General features: G+C 56.2%; 1 protein-coding gene across 3 annotated transcripts; it reads right to left on the bottom strand.

Annotated features, from left to right (window-relative positions):
- Positions 1 to 125: 125 nt before the first annotated feature.
- Positions 126 to 15,640, bottom strand: SAMD14 (sterile alpha motif domain containing 14). Of its 3 annotated transcripts, XM_082441734.1 has the most exons (10): positions 14,756 to 15,639; positions 11,234 to 11,288; positions 6,210 to 6,376; positions 5,489 to 5,777; positions 4,680 to 4,767; positions 4,516 to 4,590; positions 4,250 to 4,409; positions 2,921 to 3,040; positions 2,678 to 2,833; positions 126 to 1,821 (listed from the first exon to the last, which is right to left on the bottom strand). In XM_082441734.1, exons 2-10 carry the CDS (start codon positions 11,274 to 11,276, stop codon positions 1,666 to 1,668), a joined length of 1,254 nt encoding a protein of 417 aa, XP_082297860.1. In that variant the 5' UTR covers positions 11,277 to 11,288; positions 14,756 to 15,639; the 3' UTR covers positions 126 to 1,665. The 3 variants fall into 3 exon arrangements, with proteins under 3 accessions (XP_082297860.1, XP_082297861.1, XP_082297859.1); XM_082441735.1 differs by lacking the exon at positions 11,234 to 11,288 and having other exon boundaries at positions 14,756 to 15,640; XM_082441733.1 differs by lacking the exons at positions 11,234 to 11,288; positions 14,756 to 15,639 and having other exon boundaries at positions 6,210 to 9,727.
- Positions 15,641 to 16,423: the final 783 nt, after the last annotated feature.

The following is a 16,423-nucleotide window of genomic DNA, read 5'->3' as shown; positions in this document are numbered from 1 at the left end:
GAGTATACCAGCGGCCACAGCTGTCCATTCAGAGCACTTGACAGTGCAGCACCCAGGGACAGAACTGTGGCCTCCCACATTCGGGGCCCAGCCCAACCCCCAGCTGGGGCAGACAGAAAGGTCACTGGCACATCATAAGTGTTTATTGAAATAAACTGAGTACCGCCTCCCCCTTCACATGCAGGTGGGCACCCAGATAACTCCTGATGGCTTCAAGGACCTAGGAACTTTTCACCTTCCCCACTGGCCCCTCCTGTGGGCCCAGATGGTACTGATGCCCCCATATCTTAGTCCCCTCTCTGAAGCCCCTCTCCCGGCACAGATAGCAGAGAGGAGGAAAGGACTGAGACCCAGGAATAGGGGTAGCCCTCAGGCCACAGCGCTTGGGCTGGAACGAGGGGAGTAGGCATGCATCGGGTCCTGTCCACCGCTCCAGGCGGATGGGAGGAGGTGGAGGGAGGTCTCTAATCGGAGGCCCCTGGCCTCATTGTTAACTCCGGCCAGTGCTCCAGAAGCTGGGCTAGCCTCTGGCCTGCACTGTACCTGCACACTCCCTCCCTACAAGGACAGATGGCTTGCTCTGGGCTGCTGGGCTAGACTCCACCCCCACCCAGGGAGCTGGCCCCACCCCTCCCTGTGGCCCAGGAACTGGAGCCCGCACCGTCTGCCAGTTCTGGAACCCACTGAGGCCTCGCTAGGGACCAGGGCCAGATGGGGGATGGCTGATGAACCTTTCCAATTTAGCAGCTTCTGGGGGACCTCCCAGATTTTGCCTCTCTGCTTGGCTGGGATGAGGATTCACCAGTTCAGGACCATCTAGGCATTGGTAGGGGGTGTCTTCTGTGGCCACCAGCTCCCAAGTTTGCTCTGTCCTCAGGGAAGGCCCAGGTGGCCTCTGAGGGAGCAGCAGAAGTGGGCCCAGCTTGGAGAGTGGGTCAAAGACCAGGCTTTGAATGGGCCTCAGGAGGGGCAGACCTGCAAGGGCATTATCTCACCGCTGAGACCCACAGGACCGGGACAGGGAAGAGGAGGAGCTTTGCCTCCTCCCTTCCTTCTCCTAAAGTCCTTGCAAAGATGATGTGGGGTAATCATGCTGCTTTCTCTGCTCTCCTGTTGAGGAGTGCAGATTGGGAGCCTACCTTGCGTGCAACTTGCTGCAGGCCCACCAGCCTCCCTGCGGAGCAGAACAGAGCTCTCCTGACACACAGTCACCTGGGAGAGCTGGAAAGGAACTGCTTTATCTACCTGCTCCTGCAGAGATGCCCAGCCCACCTCTCTGAGCCCAGGGCTTCTGGAAGGTAAGCAGGCCTCCTAATTCACTTCTGGTCCCAGGACCACCATGGCCTGAGGGCAGAGGGTCAGAATGACTCAGGCACTTCTGGGCTCCCAGACTTGCTTCAGCCCTGGCTTCTCTGCCCGTAATCTGCCACTTCCCCCAGGAACTCTGTGCCAAACAAGTCCTTGAAATGGGATTTATTACTGGGTCCTCCCCCTGGGGTCTCCCTTTCTGAGGAATCTGGGTCCAGACAGAAGACAGGGTGAGAGGGCTGTTCCTCCTGAGAGCATGGGGCCAGGCCAGCCCAAGCCTGGTGCCCAGGCCCCACTTCCCCGGGCGGCCTGTGCCCTCAGAGCCCAGCAGCCGCCAGTGCCCGCCCGCCCGTCCCCCTAGCTCCTCTTGGCCTCCTGCTCCCTGCGCCGGAGCTTCTCACGCTGCCGCGCAGCTTTCTCCTGGGCCTTGCGCTCCTTCTCCGCGGCCGCTGCCAGCTCCTTCAACTTCCGCTTCACGAGCGCCCGGTCATGTGAGTGGCTGAGCCCCAGGCTCTGGGGGAGGAATCCAAGGGTGAGGGGGAGAGCCCCAGAGCCACCCGGGCCTGGCCAGCCCAAGCCCCGGGTTCTCTGTGCCCCAGGTGTACTCTCTCTGGAGCTCTGCCAGCCCTCAGCCTCCACCTCCCAGACCTGCTGATGGATCAGAACCCTCAGGGCAAGAATTTGGAATGGGAGTGATTGGGAGAGATGAGGGTAGAGGGTTCCAGGGCCTTTGCCCCCTCCCCACCCCAATCCTTGGCTCCCACTCCTCCACTCAGGATTTCAACCTTGGCATGACCCTGCCTGATCCCCTGACGCCCAGAGACGGGGAGCAAAATGTCCAAGGTCACACAGCTAGTCAGTAGCTGAGTCCCCACTCCATTCCAGAGACTTCCTGGGGGGCTCTTCACACCACTGCTTCCCCAAGCAGCTCAGCAGAGGGTGTACAACAGGCCAGAAACCCCCAGTACAGAGATGAGAGAGACACCCCCTGCTGCCCCCCGCCCCGACTTCCCTCCCACAACCACCAGCCTCCAAGATTCTTAGTCTTGGAGACTAAGACTCCAAGAATCAGGTGAGATGACCAGGGGAGACTGATTAGAGTCAAGAGTCAGATGATAGGATAGTCTTCAAGGTCAGAGGTCAACCTGGAGACTTGGGCTGGAGCTTGAAGGTCAAACTGAGGAATTGGGCTGGAGTCAGACTGGGAACCCATGCTAGAGAGCAACAATCAGGCCGAGGATCTTGCCTAGAGGTCAGAGGCCAGGGCAGTGGTCTTAAAGAGAGTGGAAAGGTCAGGATGAGGGGAATTCTAATTCTTGAAGGTTGCCTTAGGCTCCGGCTGGGTCGTGGCCCTTCTACTCTAACCCACCTTCAGTTTGCTTCCATCCAGCTGCAGTAGCTGCGGCCCATCCACCTGCCTCGCAGCAAACTCAGCGGCATACTGCTCCAGGTTGAGGCTGTGCAGCCACTGGCCCACCTGCTGACTGGTCCAGTGGTAGATGGTGGGGAGAGGTTCATCCAGAAACTGGGGCGGAGACCAAGGAGCGTGAGAGGGGAAGGCGTGGCCTGTGGCCCGCACACCTGGCTGTGTCAGATGTCAGGGCCTGCTTACCTCGTCCGAAGACTGGGACAGTGTGTGGTAGGGGTAGGAACACTTGGCCGCCTGCCGGGGACCACTTGGAATCTTGGGGCTGCTGCTGGGGGGTGTGGAGTCATCACTCAGAGTGGATTCCTAGACAGGAGGGGGGCATGCTGCTGAGGAGAGATCTCACCTCCAAGCGCAAGGCAGTCACCCCTGACCTATCACCCCATCCAGATGAAGCTGAAGTCCAGGGCTGGGCACCAGGAGTTGCTCAGGGCCCTTGTACATGAACCAGGAGCTGGGCGGGCACACAGGGCGTGGTGACTTGTTCGAGGCATCGGATCTGAGGCCTCTGGGAGGATGTGGGGCTAGAACTGAGCCAGGCAGAGTAGTTAGCAGGAATGGAGGAGGTCAGACTGGTGTCGCTTTCTAGACAGCTCACTGGGATTCCCTCGTGCTGGGTCAGACGTCTCTGCCTTGTGCCTCCCCAGCATGGCCTCTAGCACCCTGGCTTGTAAAAACCTGGTTAGATGTCTTTGTCCTCACTGGACTGTGAGCTCTGTGAGGGCCTGGGCTGTGTCTGTTCACCAGGGCCCAGCACAAGGGAAGGAAGAAAGGGAGGGACCCCTTCTCCCCTGAATTTCCAGTTTTCTGATCTCCTCTGACCCGGCTGCCCATAAGGAACAGAACCACAGAACAAGCACAGGGCTGGGGGTCATAGAGCCTGGTACCTAAATCCAACTAAGTCTGTAGGCAAATCCCTTCAGTCTGGGCCTGCATTTGCTCATCTGTACAATGCGGGGTGAGTGTGTCTGCCTTCCCCACTTCACTGAGCCTTTGTGAGAGTAAAGCAAAAACATGCACTCGGAGCTTTGTAGACTGCGGAGTCCTGGTGAACGTAAACATGCTCATTCTAGCTTCTGCTACTCGGTCTCACTTCTCCCACAGGGTTGTGAACTTTCTGAGCACTAGCTAGGTTGGGGTCCTGTTCATCTCTGCTTCCCCTAAGCATCTCCACACCACACATGTAGCCCAACTCCTAAGACAGGACATGGGGCCAGAACTGAGCCAGGCAGAAGAGTTAGCAGGGATAGAGGAGCTCTCAGGCTGGGTGTGTACTAGGGGATCATGGAGGCAGCAATGAACGCATCAATGAAGGAACCACTCAGCATATAAACAAGTGAATGAGTGAATGCCTGAACTCAGAAACTGGATGAATTAATGGATCACTGAATGGCTCCATGGACAGACAGATGGACTCCAGGGATGCCTGGATCCCAGCCCAAGCCAGGGTGAAGTATGTCTTCATGTCACCCGAGTCTGGGGGCCAGTATGGGGGCCAAAAGGCCATGGACTCACCTGAGAAGCTGACTTCTTAGGGCTGAAGCCCTCGTGTTTAGGGGAGCAGGCCGGGGAGGTGGTGCTGCCAGAACACGCCGAGCCCTTGCCACTGTCTGTGAACCAGGAAAAGGGCAGGAACGGGGAGCCCCCTGACCTGCCGGACCCCTCCACCGACTCCCTGTGGAGAGAGTGCCCTGCATGGGTGTGGGCACCAAGGCAAGGGCTGGGGCCCACAGGGAGCTGGGGGCAAAAGCTGTGGCTGAGGGGCTGTGGGTACCTCTTACCTGCTGCCCATGGACAGGCGGTTGCTGCCCTTCTCCTTCCGGCTCTTGCTAGTGGATGCTCGGCGTAAGGTGACCCTGTGGCGAGGGCAAGGCGGAGTGGGACGGTGCTGCCCGCTATGCTACCCCATCCCCAAGCCTTTGTTCTCGGCCCCTCGTCCACTCACCCCAGGTCCAGGAACTTTCGGCGAGTCTTCTTATCCAGGCCAATGGTAGGGCTGGCGGGCTCAGGTGGGCTGGCATCCCGGCTGTCATCTTTTGCGGAAGAGAAGGAAGGAAGTAGCCTGTGTGGTGGCTTGTCTGCCTCTTGCAGCTGCCAGTGAGGTGGCAGGAATTCTCTCGACTTAGAATCAGGCAACCTGGCTCTGGTGCCCTTCACTAGCTGTGTGACCTAGGACAAGTCACTACCTTCTGAGCTTCCTGCATCTCAAATATGGGGATAATGACACCGCCTATTTCATGAGACCTAATAGGATGTTGATGAAAGCCTTATACAAACAATAAACCACTCTGAAAAAGGAGGGGCCACTACTCTTTACTGTTAATTTTATCTTGTCCAACTTGTAGCCAACCTTCTAATCTTGGCTCACATGTCACTTCCTCAGAGAAGCCTTCCAGGATGCTCTCAACTGCTCCCAGGATGCTTTCACGCTGATACATGCTCTCCCGCCCCGCGCACTGTTTCTCACATGGCACTTAATACAGCTTGTAACTTATACATTTAATCAATGGATGATTTGATTGCTTCTCCTCGAACCTATAAGCCCCGTGAGGACGAGAACTGCATCTGCTTGCTCTTTTTGTCTCAGTGCCCAGCAGTGTCTGGCACATATTAAGGCGGTCGGGAAATGAGTGAAAGAACCGTGGTCTTTATTCCCCACCTTCCCCAGCCACCCCGCCCCTCGGATCCCGCCACGCACTTCGGCGCCCAAGGGACCGCTTGCCAGCAGGGGGCGCCGCGCCGCCCGCCGCTCACCTTCGCTGTGCGGCTCGGCGCGGGGATGGCGGCGCACGAAGCTGGGCGAGCTGTCGGACGAGGGCGCGGAGCGCGGCGGCGAGCAGGAGGCGGCGGCCAGGCCCTCGTGCGAGGCGGCGTTGTGGAGGGGCCGGTAGCGTGCGAGCGGCGAGGGCGGCGGCTCGTCCTCGTCCAGGCTGCGCCGCAACCCCGGGGGCTCCAGGCAGAAGGAGCTCCCGGCTGGGGACCCCGGGCCCGAGTGCAGAGGCGAGCGCAGCCGGTGCAGGGGGCTCCCGCAGCCATCGGTCACCTGGGGAAGGGGCAGCCGCTCACCGCCAACCCTCCTCCCCTCTTCCCGGAGGGGAGCCCGGGCTCCTAGGTCCTTACGGGGCCTGGAGGGAGGGTTTCCTCGTGCCTTGGGCCGAGAGGTGGCTGGGCAGCGAGAGGTGGGAAATGGGACTTACGGTCACATAGGCTGGGGCTGGATCCCACCTCCTTCACTTACTAACTGTGTGACTTTGTTAGTGAACCTCTCAGAGCCTCAATTTCCTCGTCTGGAAGATGGGGATAATACCTTCCTTGAAAGGATGAGATGAGCCAGAATTGAACTGCAGCTAATATTTGTTAGCCTTATTATGTCAGAAGTCTAGGGGTGTGGTTTCCCTGGAAGAGTGGTTTGGAGGGATTATCCAGGGGCAAGAAGGGTGGGTGGGGTATGTGCGATTGGGTGGATTGCCCCAACCTTGCCTCCGGGCCCATCGGAGCCTTCACCATCCTCTGCAGAGCTGGCACTGTCCCGAAGCCTCGAGCGGGAGGGCCTGTGTCTCCGGCCCTTGGCCAGTAGTTGGGCTCGGGCCTTGTGTAAACTGCTGTCCAGTCTGACGGTCTCTGGCACAGCCAAGTCCAGGTCTGCAAACCGGGGAAGAGGGGCAGAGACCAGACACATGAGGACAGCAATCCCGGAGGCCCACCTCAAGTGGCCACCTGCACTCACACCCAGGCGTTCAACAAATGTCTCCAAGCGCAGGGCACTGATAGTCCTATGAGATGGAGACCTGGGTCTTTCACAGTCTCGCAGGGAGCTAGACATGTCAGCTCATACATACAGTGTGTGATGGAACCTCTCACAGGCACAGAGGACAGGGTGGCTCTGTTTGGATGGGTTGGAGGAGGAAACACCAAAGCTGGGTCTTAAGGTCTGGATGGGAGTTTACAAGAGAGGAGGTTGGCAAAACTGGTATATGCAATGCTGGGAGGAAGGGAAGCTGGGGGCGGGGCACCTCCAGGGCAATGGGAGGGCAGGTTTGTGGAGGGAAGGACTGGAGGATGAGGCCGGAGAGAGCATGGTTGTAATTGCTACCACTGAAGAAGTGCCAACTACACGCCAGAACGTACATACATCACCTTGTCTACTCAGAACAACCCGCAGGCTAGGGACAGCTGTTATGTACATTTCACAGATGAGCAAACTGAGGATCAGAGAGGTTAAGTCTCTTGACTGAGGCCAGCAGCTAGCAATGGTCTGGGATTTGAGCCTGGCTAGTCTAGCTCCAGAGGTTGGCCGTGCTGGGGACACTGGCTTGCTGTGCCATGCTCAAGGTCACACTCAGAGACAGCACTGCTGAGCATCTAGAGGGCTCACAGTTAACTGGAGCAGAGGGACCCCCATAAGCTAGTGGTAGGAAAGCCTACAGACCCCTGAAGCCTATCTCTCCCATCCTGGGGTCCGTGGCCCAGGGCTAGGTCCTGGATGAGGACATGGCGGAAGAGTAGGCAAACCCAACAGATTATGCGTAGACCCTACTGCTCCATGTTTCACTTTCCATTTGCTCCACCGGAGAATGCAGCCTTCACTCTGCAGTGACCCTGAGCTTCTCCAGGCAGAACAGGTTCTTCCCAGACCTCAGCAAGGGTTAGGACCTTTCTTCACCACTCCACCCCTCTTGATCTCAGGGACCCCATCCCATCACTCAAGGCCCTGCCTTGCCTGCTCCTCTTTCTCTTGTCTGCAGACACCCCCTAAGCCACCCCAGTGGCTGAACTACTACCTATACCTATTTCCAACTCTGATCCCTCCCCTGAATTCCAAGTCTGGGCACCTCAGCACCTGCCAGGGAACTTACCATGTCAAAATCACCAAGGGAGCTCAAACTCAACCCATCAAACGAACCCACCACCTTGCCTCAAACTGGTTCTTTGTCCCTGGCTCACTGAAAGGCCCCACTGTCCACCCAGTCACTCCTCTCAGACCCAGTTGGTAATTCATGTGTCCAGCTGCCTACTTGACACCTCCACTTGGATGTCCAATGGGCATCTTCAACGAATATGTCACAATTGGACTCCTGACCTCCCCACCCCCTAAGCTGCCCGGTCTGCCCATCTCAGCGAATGGCATCTCCATCCTTCCAGCTGCTCAGGCCAAACCCCTGGAGTCACCCGTGACTCCTCCCTCTCCCTCTCACCCTGCAGACTGAGATCCATCCACAATTCCTGTTAGCTCTACTTTGAAAATATATCTAGACATGCTGAAATATTTATGGTGAAATGACATGATGTTTTGGGTTAGGTTCAAAATAATCCAGGAGACTAGGAGTGGAGAGTGGAAGGGGATATAGATGAAACGAGACTGTCCAGGAGTTGATGATGGTTGAGGTTGAGTGATGAGTACGTAAGCGTATGATGGGGTACATTGTGCTAGTCTCTCTACTTTTGACTTCCCACAGTAAAATATTGTGTATATGTGTCTGTATATACACACACTTACATACATGCATACATGTGAGGGGAAGGAGGAGGGGAGAGGAAAGGAGAGGGAGAACACACAGTGTTCCTGGTCTAGGTCATTACCACCTCTTGCCTCCATTATTACAGATCATCCCGGCTGGTCTTCCCTCCGCCTCCCTTTCCTATTTACAGTCTATTTTCAACCCAGCAGCCAGAGTGATCCTGATAAAACATGTCAGCCCGTGTCACTCCTCTCTCTGCCCAGAACCTTCCAGTGACTTCCATCTCTCACAGAGTAAGAAGCCGAGTTCTTACCACGGCCTCCAGACTCAGGCAGCTCAGTGACTCTCTCCCTCTTCTTCCCTCTGCTCCAGCCACCCTGGCCTCCTGGCTCTTCCTTACACCAGCTATCCTGCACCTCAGGGCCTTTGCACTTCCTCTTCCCTTTCCTGCAAGGCTCTTGCCACCGATTTCTGCACAGTTCTCTCTCTCACCTCCTTCAAGTCTCTGCTTAAATGCTTTCTCTCACTGAGAGACCACCCAATTTAGAATACCCCCCAGGGGCTTCCCTGGTGGTGCAGTGGTTAAGAATCTGCCTGCCAATGCAGGGGACACGGGTTCGAGCCCTGGTCTGGGAAGATCCCACATGCCGCGGAGCAACTAAGCCCGTGAGCCACAACTACTGAGCCTGCGCTTTAGAGCCTGCGCTTTAGAGCCTGTGCTCCGCAACGGGAGAGGCCGCGACAGTGAGAGGCCCGCGCACCGCGATGAAGAGTGGCCCCCGCTCGCCGCAACTGGAGAAAGTCCTCGCACAGAAACAAAGACCCAACACAGCCATAAATAAATAAATAAATAAATAAATAAATAAATAAATAAATTTATTAAAAAAGAATACCCCCCAAACCCCCACTGCTAAATTTTTTCCTATATCATTTGTCATTCTCTGGCATACCATATATTTTACTAATTTAGTTTATTGTCTCTCTCCACCCATTAGAACGTCAGCTCCATGAAGGCAGACATTTCTCTATTTTGTTCATTGCACCAACACAGGCATAGAATGGTGTGTGTGTGACACGTGTGTGAGAGAGTGTATGTGTATATGAGTGTTCTAAGTGTTTTACAATTACTAGCTCATTTAAACCTCCCCACAACCCAAGGAGGAAGAGACTCCAAGAATCCCCAGGGCAGCCTTAATTTGCCTGAGGGTATAGGGCTGGTGAAGGGCAGGCCAGGGTTATAGGCCTTCTGGCTCCGGCTCCAGAGGCTCAGGGTGTAACTACCAAGCCCTCTCTACCTCCTCTGAGGCGGAGATGGGAGTGACTTGTGAGTCCAACCCCTCACTTTACAGGCCCTTACTTTCCTTGGAGAGGAAGGTTTGGCCCAGGGTGCAGAGGGAGTTAAGGACAGTAGGCAGGGCTCCTGGAGGGAGCTGATGAACAGCCTCGACCAGTCCAGCACACAGCTGGTGCCCAGCCGCCCTGGGCCATGGAGAAGGGCTCTCTGCACCTGAATCTGGGCCACATCAAAACCATGGTCATCTTACCGCGGAGGGTCTAGGGAGCAAAGGAACTCCTAAGGGGCTTGGGGCTTTTTGAGGCAAGGTGGGGCCAGCCTCTCCTCTGGTCCCTTACTCTACCAGGCCCTCATCACCTTGTCCATCTCTCCCATCATCTCGCTGTCCCTCTCCCTCTCTCCCTGGGAGTTAGCCCGGCCCTGGGCAGTGGGAAGTCATGAATATTTCATCACCTTTCTCTTCAGGAAGGCCGCCAGGCAGGCAGCTACCTCAGCAGGTAAGGGAGAAGGAAAACAGGAAGGGTTGGGGGGGTGGGGGGGGTGGGGGGGGTGGAGAGGGGAGCGGAGGCCAAAAAGCCCAAGGAACGGGGAGCTCGCCTCTGCCAGGCCAGAGGTCAGGCTGGGCCTGTGTGGGGATGGAGAGACTCAAGGGTCTGAGGCCCAGAGACAGTTCGAGGCTGGGGGCGTCCCCGAGGCAAAGCCTCCGTGCACAGGCCCCAGGGAGGCCAGTCCGGGAAGCAGTTCCCCAGGAGCCGGGAGGCAGCAGTTCCGGCGGGCAGCGTTAGCATTGCCAGGGCCTGTGGCAGCCAAAGGGGAGAGAGAGGTGAGCGGGGAGGGGGGAGGAGGAGAGGGCAAGGAAGGTAGAGATGAGAGGCAGGGGAGGAGAAACTGGAGGCCCTGTGGCATTCCACAGCTAGGAGCCCCTCCCAGCTGAGAGTCCTGAGGGCTGCATACTCGAGCTTTCTGCCTCCACAGCGCCCTCCACGTTCCTCCACCTTCTTTTGCTCACTGACTCCTCCACCGAACCCAGCTGGTAAACAGCCTTTCCACCCCAGTGCATGCTGGGAACTCTGCCCTGTCAGTGGTCTTTCTCTAATCCACACAATAGAAAGACTGCAGGGAGTAAATGATGGGGCGTGGGGGGTGTCCATGCACCCTAGTGAGAACAGAGGGCGGTCGGTCTGGGGTTGCCCCTGGGGGTGTAGATGCTGAGTGTGTGTTATGCATTTTTTATTTCCCTGCACATCCATGCAGATGAGGTCCCTTATTTATGCAGCTCGGAGGTAACCTGTGTCACCTGTGCTGGGGAATACTGGTGTACAGCACAGTGGCTGCCAGTAGGGAGTTAGGCAGTCTGGAGTTTTAGTCCCAGCTCTGCCACTAACCTGCAGTGTGATCTTTAAAGCAAGTCACTTCTGTGCTCCGTGTCCTAGGCTTAGGACAAGTGGGCACACTCCTTAGCCTTGCTCTGAGGGTTAAATGACATAGTGCATGTGAAATGGGGGTGCTAGCCTAGCACCTGGCATGAGACAAGCAGTTAATAAATGGGGACCCTTATTATCATCGTTGTTGTTGTAATTGGATATCTACTCAGATAACGGTGACAAAAACTCAGCCTGTAAGGCCAAAATACACACACACACACACACACACACACACACACACACACACACACTGAAGTTCCCAGGACTCCTCTTCCCCAAAGCCCGATAGCCTTGGCTAGAGATACAGCCAAACAGAACTTACCAAAAACCTCATCCGCAGGTTCTCGGAGCTTTGAAGAAGCCATGACTTAAGAGAGCTGGGAGGACAAGAGGCGAAAGAGGAAAAAAAGACCATGGATAAGAGGTTCAGGTTGGTGCAGGCAAGGGAGCTGCCACTGGCTACCTGCTCCTAGCCTTCTGGCCCTCACCTCTCCTTACAACTCTTTCTCTGGCCCCTGAAAGAGAAATCATCTGAACCACAGCCCAGATTGTTGGGGCAGGCAGGAGGTAGAAGCAAGTCCAGGGTATAGACACAGGCTGTCCTGCAGCCCTGGTCCGAGCTGATTTGCTGAGTGCCTCCACACGGGTCACTGAACTTCTCCCTGTCACTGTCTGGGGCCCTTCCATCATTAGCATTCCCTAAAAGCTTTTAATCATCATAAGCTGTCCAATATCAAATCTGGGAGAAATCTTGGAGGCTATTAAATGCAATCCTCTCATTTTACAAATAAAGAAAGAGAAAGGAGAATGACTGATCTAAGATCACTTAATAAGTTAATGGCAAGATCAGAATGAGAACCCATGTTCTTCCATCCACCCACCTACTTACCTCCCTACTTATCCATGCATCTACTTGCCTATTCACCGTCCACTCATTCACCCATCCATCATCTGTCCAACCATCTATCTTTCCAGCCACCCATCCATCCACCATCCACCCCGTCCAACCATCCACCCATTTTTACATCCGTCAATTTATACCATCCACCCATCCATCTTCCCATCCATCACCCAGTCCTGCCTCCCCCCACTCTCATCACTGGTGCACTCACCACCTGTCTTCCTGAACATGAGCTGTTCAGGAAGCTGGCATCATCAACAGGGCCACTGTTCTTGACAAAGTCACAGTTCTCACAGTTCAAGACAGACTCACAGATGCAGAAGGGTATACAGAGTACCCATAGCAGAACAGTGTAGAGCCAAATCTCTATGATGCATCAAATACGTTCTGGGAAGAAATATGGATGGATAGGGGTTTTGTTTTGTTTTGATTGTGGGAAGTAAGAAAGGAAGGGCAGGTGGGAAAGCAGGATATATGTAGCTAAAACAATTTGGGCAGGCTTCCTAGCAGATGTAGGATTGCAGCATCCCTAAACCAAAGCCTGGGTGTTAGAGAAGCAGGGGAATACCAGATGAGGGGAGAAGGAGGAAGCTCAGGGTTAGGGGCATACTGCATGCCTGGGACATGATCTCCAATTACTTCTAACACTCAGGTCCCCACGGGGCAGAGCACTGCATTAGACCACACACTTGACAGGTGTAGGAAAGCTAGACTACATGCCTGCTTGGTCTTTTCCGATTCTCCTCTTCTGTTATTACATAGATATCATCTCACTGTGAACTGTCCAGGCTTGGGATTCTTAGTATCCCCACTTTACAGATGGGAAGACTGAGACGCAGGAGATAAGAGGCAGAACTCAACCCTGACCCCAGTCTCCTGTCCTTCAGCTCTATCCTGGGTGGTGATCTGCAGTTTTGGAACCTGCTCATGAGGAAAGAACACTGCTGGGAGAAGGGACAGGGGTAGAGGTAAGGGAGTTGATCCATACTCGCTAGGACCGGATAAGCTTCAAAACTACCTCCACCCCAGGCTCTGTGGATGCTTGGGGCTGCAAGCAGGAAATGAGGTGTGAGAAGGAGCCAGGATGTGGGCCCTCCAGGAACCCTCCTGTCATTCTTCAACCCTGGGTGCTAGTAACAGAGAAGTTCTAGAACCTCTCTTCCTGTCCTGAAGGGGTAGATGGGAAGAGAGGCTGCCCCTAAGAATGAACCAAATTCCCTCCTTCAATCGCAAAGCTCATCTGACCAGGACCTAGCTGCCACCTCCTCCAGAAAGCTGTCCTAGATAGCCGTCACTCCTCTCATTTGTCTATATAATTTCTAAATCCACTCTTCCTCACCACTAGGAAATGAGTAATTTTTCATACTTCGTTGATTCCCTAACTGGGTCATATCTCCCCCACATCAGATGGGAGCTCCTGAGGAGAAGGGTCAGTATTCCCCATCAGAAGAGGGACTCTCTGAAGATAAGAACTGCCTCTCCCATCAGAATGGAGGCTCCCTGAGGGTGCTTCCTCTCTTAGACCACCTGAGAATGGAGAGCCCATGTGCTCTTTATTCAAAGTCCCAGTTTAGGGTGGAGGCCCTCTTGTGGATGCCATCCTCTTTCAGGTACCCTCTGGGGTGGGCTGGGGCTTCCAGCTCACAACAGTGCCGAATGAATTCTGATTCAGCACAAACTGCTTTCTTCAACAACTAACTCCCTGGGGTGTGTATGGGAGACCCTCCCTACGCTGTCCCTTGGGGAACTCTGGGAAGCATGACATCAGAATGTCACCAGGCCCTTCCCACCCCCCCTTCCAACACTGAACCTTGGAAAATTAGACATCCCCCCCATTTACACTCCTACAACATTACACTCCTACACACAAACGCACACACACACACACACACACATGCCACACTCATACATGCACATTCAAACCAGGTAACCGCTACAAGGTGGAAATGAACCTGTTCTCTGGACACAGTCTGGGCTCTGACTCTACCAGGCCACTCCTTCCTCCCAAAACTTCCCAATTCCCAGAGGAAGAACACCAATAACCTTTGACCCTTCCCTATGAGAAAGGGAGGTAGATGAACTCTAAGTTTCCTGGGACCCAGGGGAAGGAGAAAGACAAAGAAAGGGTACACAAGCCCTGGAGAGGAAATGGGGAGCAGGACAGAGACAGGCTGGTGGAGAGTCAGTCTACAGAGCTGCAGAGAAGAGGAAGAAAGAGCAAGAAGGAGATGAGCCTGAGAGCAGCAGCAGCAGGGCCAGGGGAAGAAGCCGTAGAGACAGGGCTCCAGCAGCCCTGAGTGAGGCCCCGGGGAGGCGTGGAGAAGAGCGGAATCGGCTGCCAGGAGAGAGGCGGCCCTCAGTGGGGAAGGAAAGAGGAAAGGGGCCCTGGAAGAGGAGAAGGAGCCCAGAAGAAAGAAGTGCAACTGGGGAGGGATGGTTGGGAGAGGAGGCTGGGGCAGGGGGAGGCAGTGTGGAGCTAGAGAAAGGGGTGACCCCCTCCCATAAGGCCCAAGCTGGGGGCATCCAGCAAGCACCGCTGGAGATGGGGTGGGGGTGGAGGACAGGGCACCTTCTGAACTCTCAGGGCCCCTATCGCCCAATCAGAGCCAAGTGGCTAGTTCTGTCCGATCCATTAGTCCAACTCCGCACCAGGCAAGAAGGGGTTAAGCTCTCCCCCCTCCCCCAACACCAGTTTTTTTTTAAAAAAAAATAATCTCTCCGGACCTCGGGCAGAGGGAGAGGATTAGGGACACAAATCCTATCTCCACCCCATCTCCTAACAGCGCAGAACCCTAGCTCTGTGCGGGCCCCCCTAGGGACAGGGGAAAAAAGGTCCTTGTCTCTTTGCCCCATCCAACCCCACTCGGGTTCCCACCGCAAGCCGGAGACCCCCAGCTCCGCTTCCCCGTCCACCTTGGGGCTCTTGGGGTCCCAATACCTCACCTCCAGCATCTGTCATCTTCAGCGTCCGGCGCCTCAGAAACCCCTCAGGCCCATGGTGTTTGGGGCTGGGGCCAGGCAGGAGAGGGGCGGGGGACAGTCACCCCGGCCTCGGGGGGCTCCGGGCTGGCTCCATCCGCTCCATCCCGGGAGTAGGGGTAGGGGTCAGCGAGGGGGGTCTTGGAGCCGGAGGGAATGTGGGGGTGGGGGTGGGGGAGTTCGGAGAGAGAAGGAGAAGGTTTGCAGGAAGCAGGAGGCACGGCGGGAGGGGCTGGACCAGGAGACCTGACGGGAGGATGCTCCGTGCGTGTGTGTGCGAGTGTGTGTGTGTGTGTGTGTGTGTGTGTGTGTGTGTGTGTGAGAGAGAGAGAGAGAGAGAGAGAGAGGAGAGGAGAGGAGAGGGAGGGAGAGAGAGAGAGAGAGAGAGAAACCGTCTCCCCGCCCCGCCCGGCTGGACGCGGGGTCCCCCGCCTGGCAGGCAGATACTCTTAGCGTCGTGTCAGCGGGGATCCGCGGGGGTCCCCAGGGAAGGGGCGATGAGGGTGCGCGTGGCGGGGAGGCCGGGCGCCCGGGAGACAAAGAACGGGAGGGAGGGAGGGAGGGGCGGAGGCAGCGGGAGCACGGGGGAGGGAGGAGGCGGCCCCGGCCGGCGGAGCCGGGCGAGGGGATTCTAGTTACCGCTACTCCTCGGCCCGCGAGAGTCGGGGCCGGTGTGAGCGGCCGGAGATGCGGCCGCACCTTAGGACCTACGGGGCTTTTGCGTCCTCTGCAAGGCCTGTGAGGGCTCCTGATTCATCCATTCAACAGACGTCCGCAGAGCAGTCGGATGCGCCGAGGCCCGAGGGGACCGTGGAGAACAGAGCCGACCTGGTCCGGGGCCGTCGTGGCTCGCAGCGTTGTCAGGGGGACGGGCGAGTGGGGAGGCCCTCACGAGAGCGGGTGCTGTGAACCTTGGTTCACAGAGGACACTTCAGCGCGGGGAGAGCACACCAGAGGGAGCCAGGCCTCGCCTGGGGGCGGGTGAGGATGGGGGCGGGTGAGGATGGGGGCGGGGGCTGTGTGTGGAAGTGATCCAGGAGGATTCCTGGAGGAGGTGACCTGTTGGCTACTTCTGTAGGCCAGGCCAGGGTAGAAGTGCTAGTGGGACTTGTGGGGGTAGGGAGGAAAGGAGAGGAAGATGAAGGATGTGGGGGGTGGGGGGTGGGGGCTTGCACTTTATCCTACCAGCCATAGGGGGAAAAGTAACAGAGGAGTGAGGGGCTCTGATTTGCATTTTAGGAAGAACCCCTCGGCTCCTTTGGAGAAGGCTGCCTGAAGGCTGAGGCACCACTCATGAGGCTGTTGAGAGGTGATGGCAGTGGGCAAGAAGATCAAAGATCATGATGAGGAATATTAAGGATGTAGAATTGAAGAAATTGACAGGATTTGGGGACTGGCTGGCCACAGAGGGAGGAGGGGTCTAGATGACTGCAGGTCTTGGCTTGAGGCCCTGTAGGTGGAGGGGGTGTGGGGGGATGAGGTCAGACTTGGACCTGGTGAGCTGGAGGTGGTGGCAGGCCAGCCAGGGGAGATAATACAATGATCAACAGCTAGCTACGGTCCCGAGATGGTGCAGGGGGTGCCAGGCACTGTGCTAGGCACTTTTCTCAGATGATTAATGTCACCCTCACG

The sequence above is a fragment of the Balaenoptera physalus genome, assembly GCF_965194825.1.
Source record: "Balaenoptera physalus genome assembly, chromosome: 20".
Classification (NCBI taxonomy): Eukaryota; Metazoa; Chordata; class Mammalia; order Artiodactyla; family Balaenopteridae; genus Balaenoptera; species Balaenoptera physalus.
This window is presented reverse-complemented; position numbering and strand designations above follow the sequence as displayed.

What these genes read in the sequence shown, in the direction of transcription:
- SAMD14 (XM_082441733.1), bottom strand. Translation starts at nt 6,557, where the DNA reads ATGTCTAGCTCCCTGCGAGACTGTGAAAGACCCAGGTCTCCATCTCAT. An exon ending in CGCCGAGCCGCACAGCGAAG is followed by an intron (nt 4,768 to 5,488) that starts GTGAGCGGCGGG and finishes CTTCCGCAAAAG; the next exon opens with ATGACAGCCGGGATGCCAGC. An exon ending in CTAAGAAGTCAGCTTCTCAG is followed by an intron (nt 3,041 to 4,249) that starts GTGAGTCCATGG and finishes CCTCCTGTCTAG; the next exon opens with GAATCCACTCTGAGTGATGA.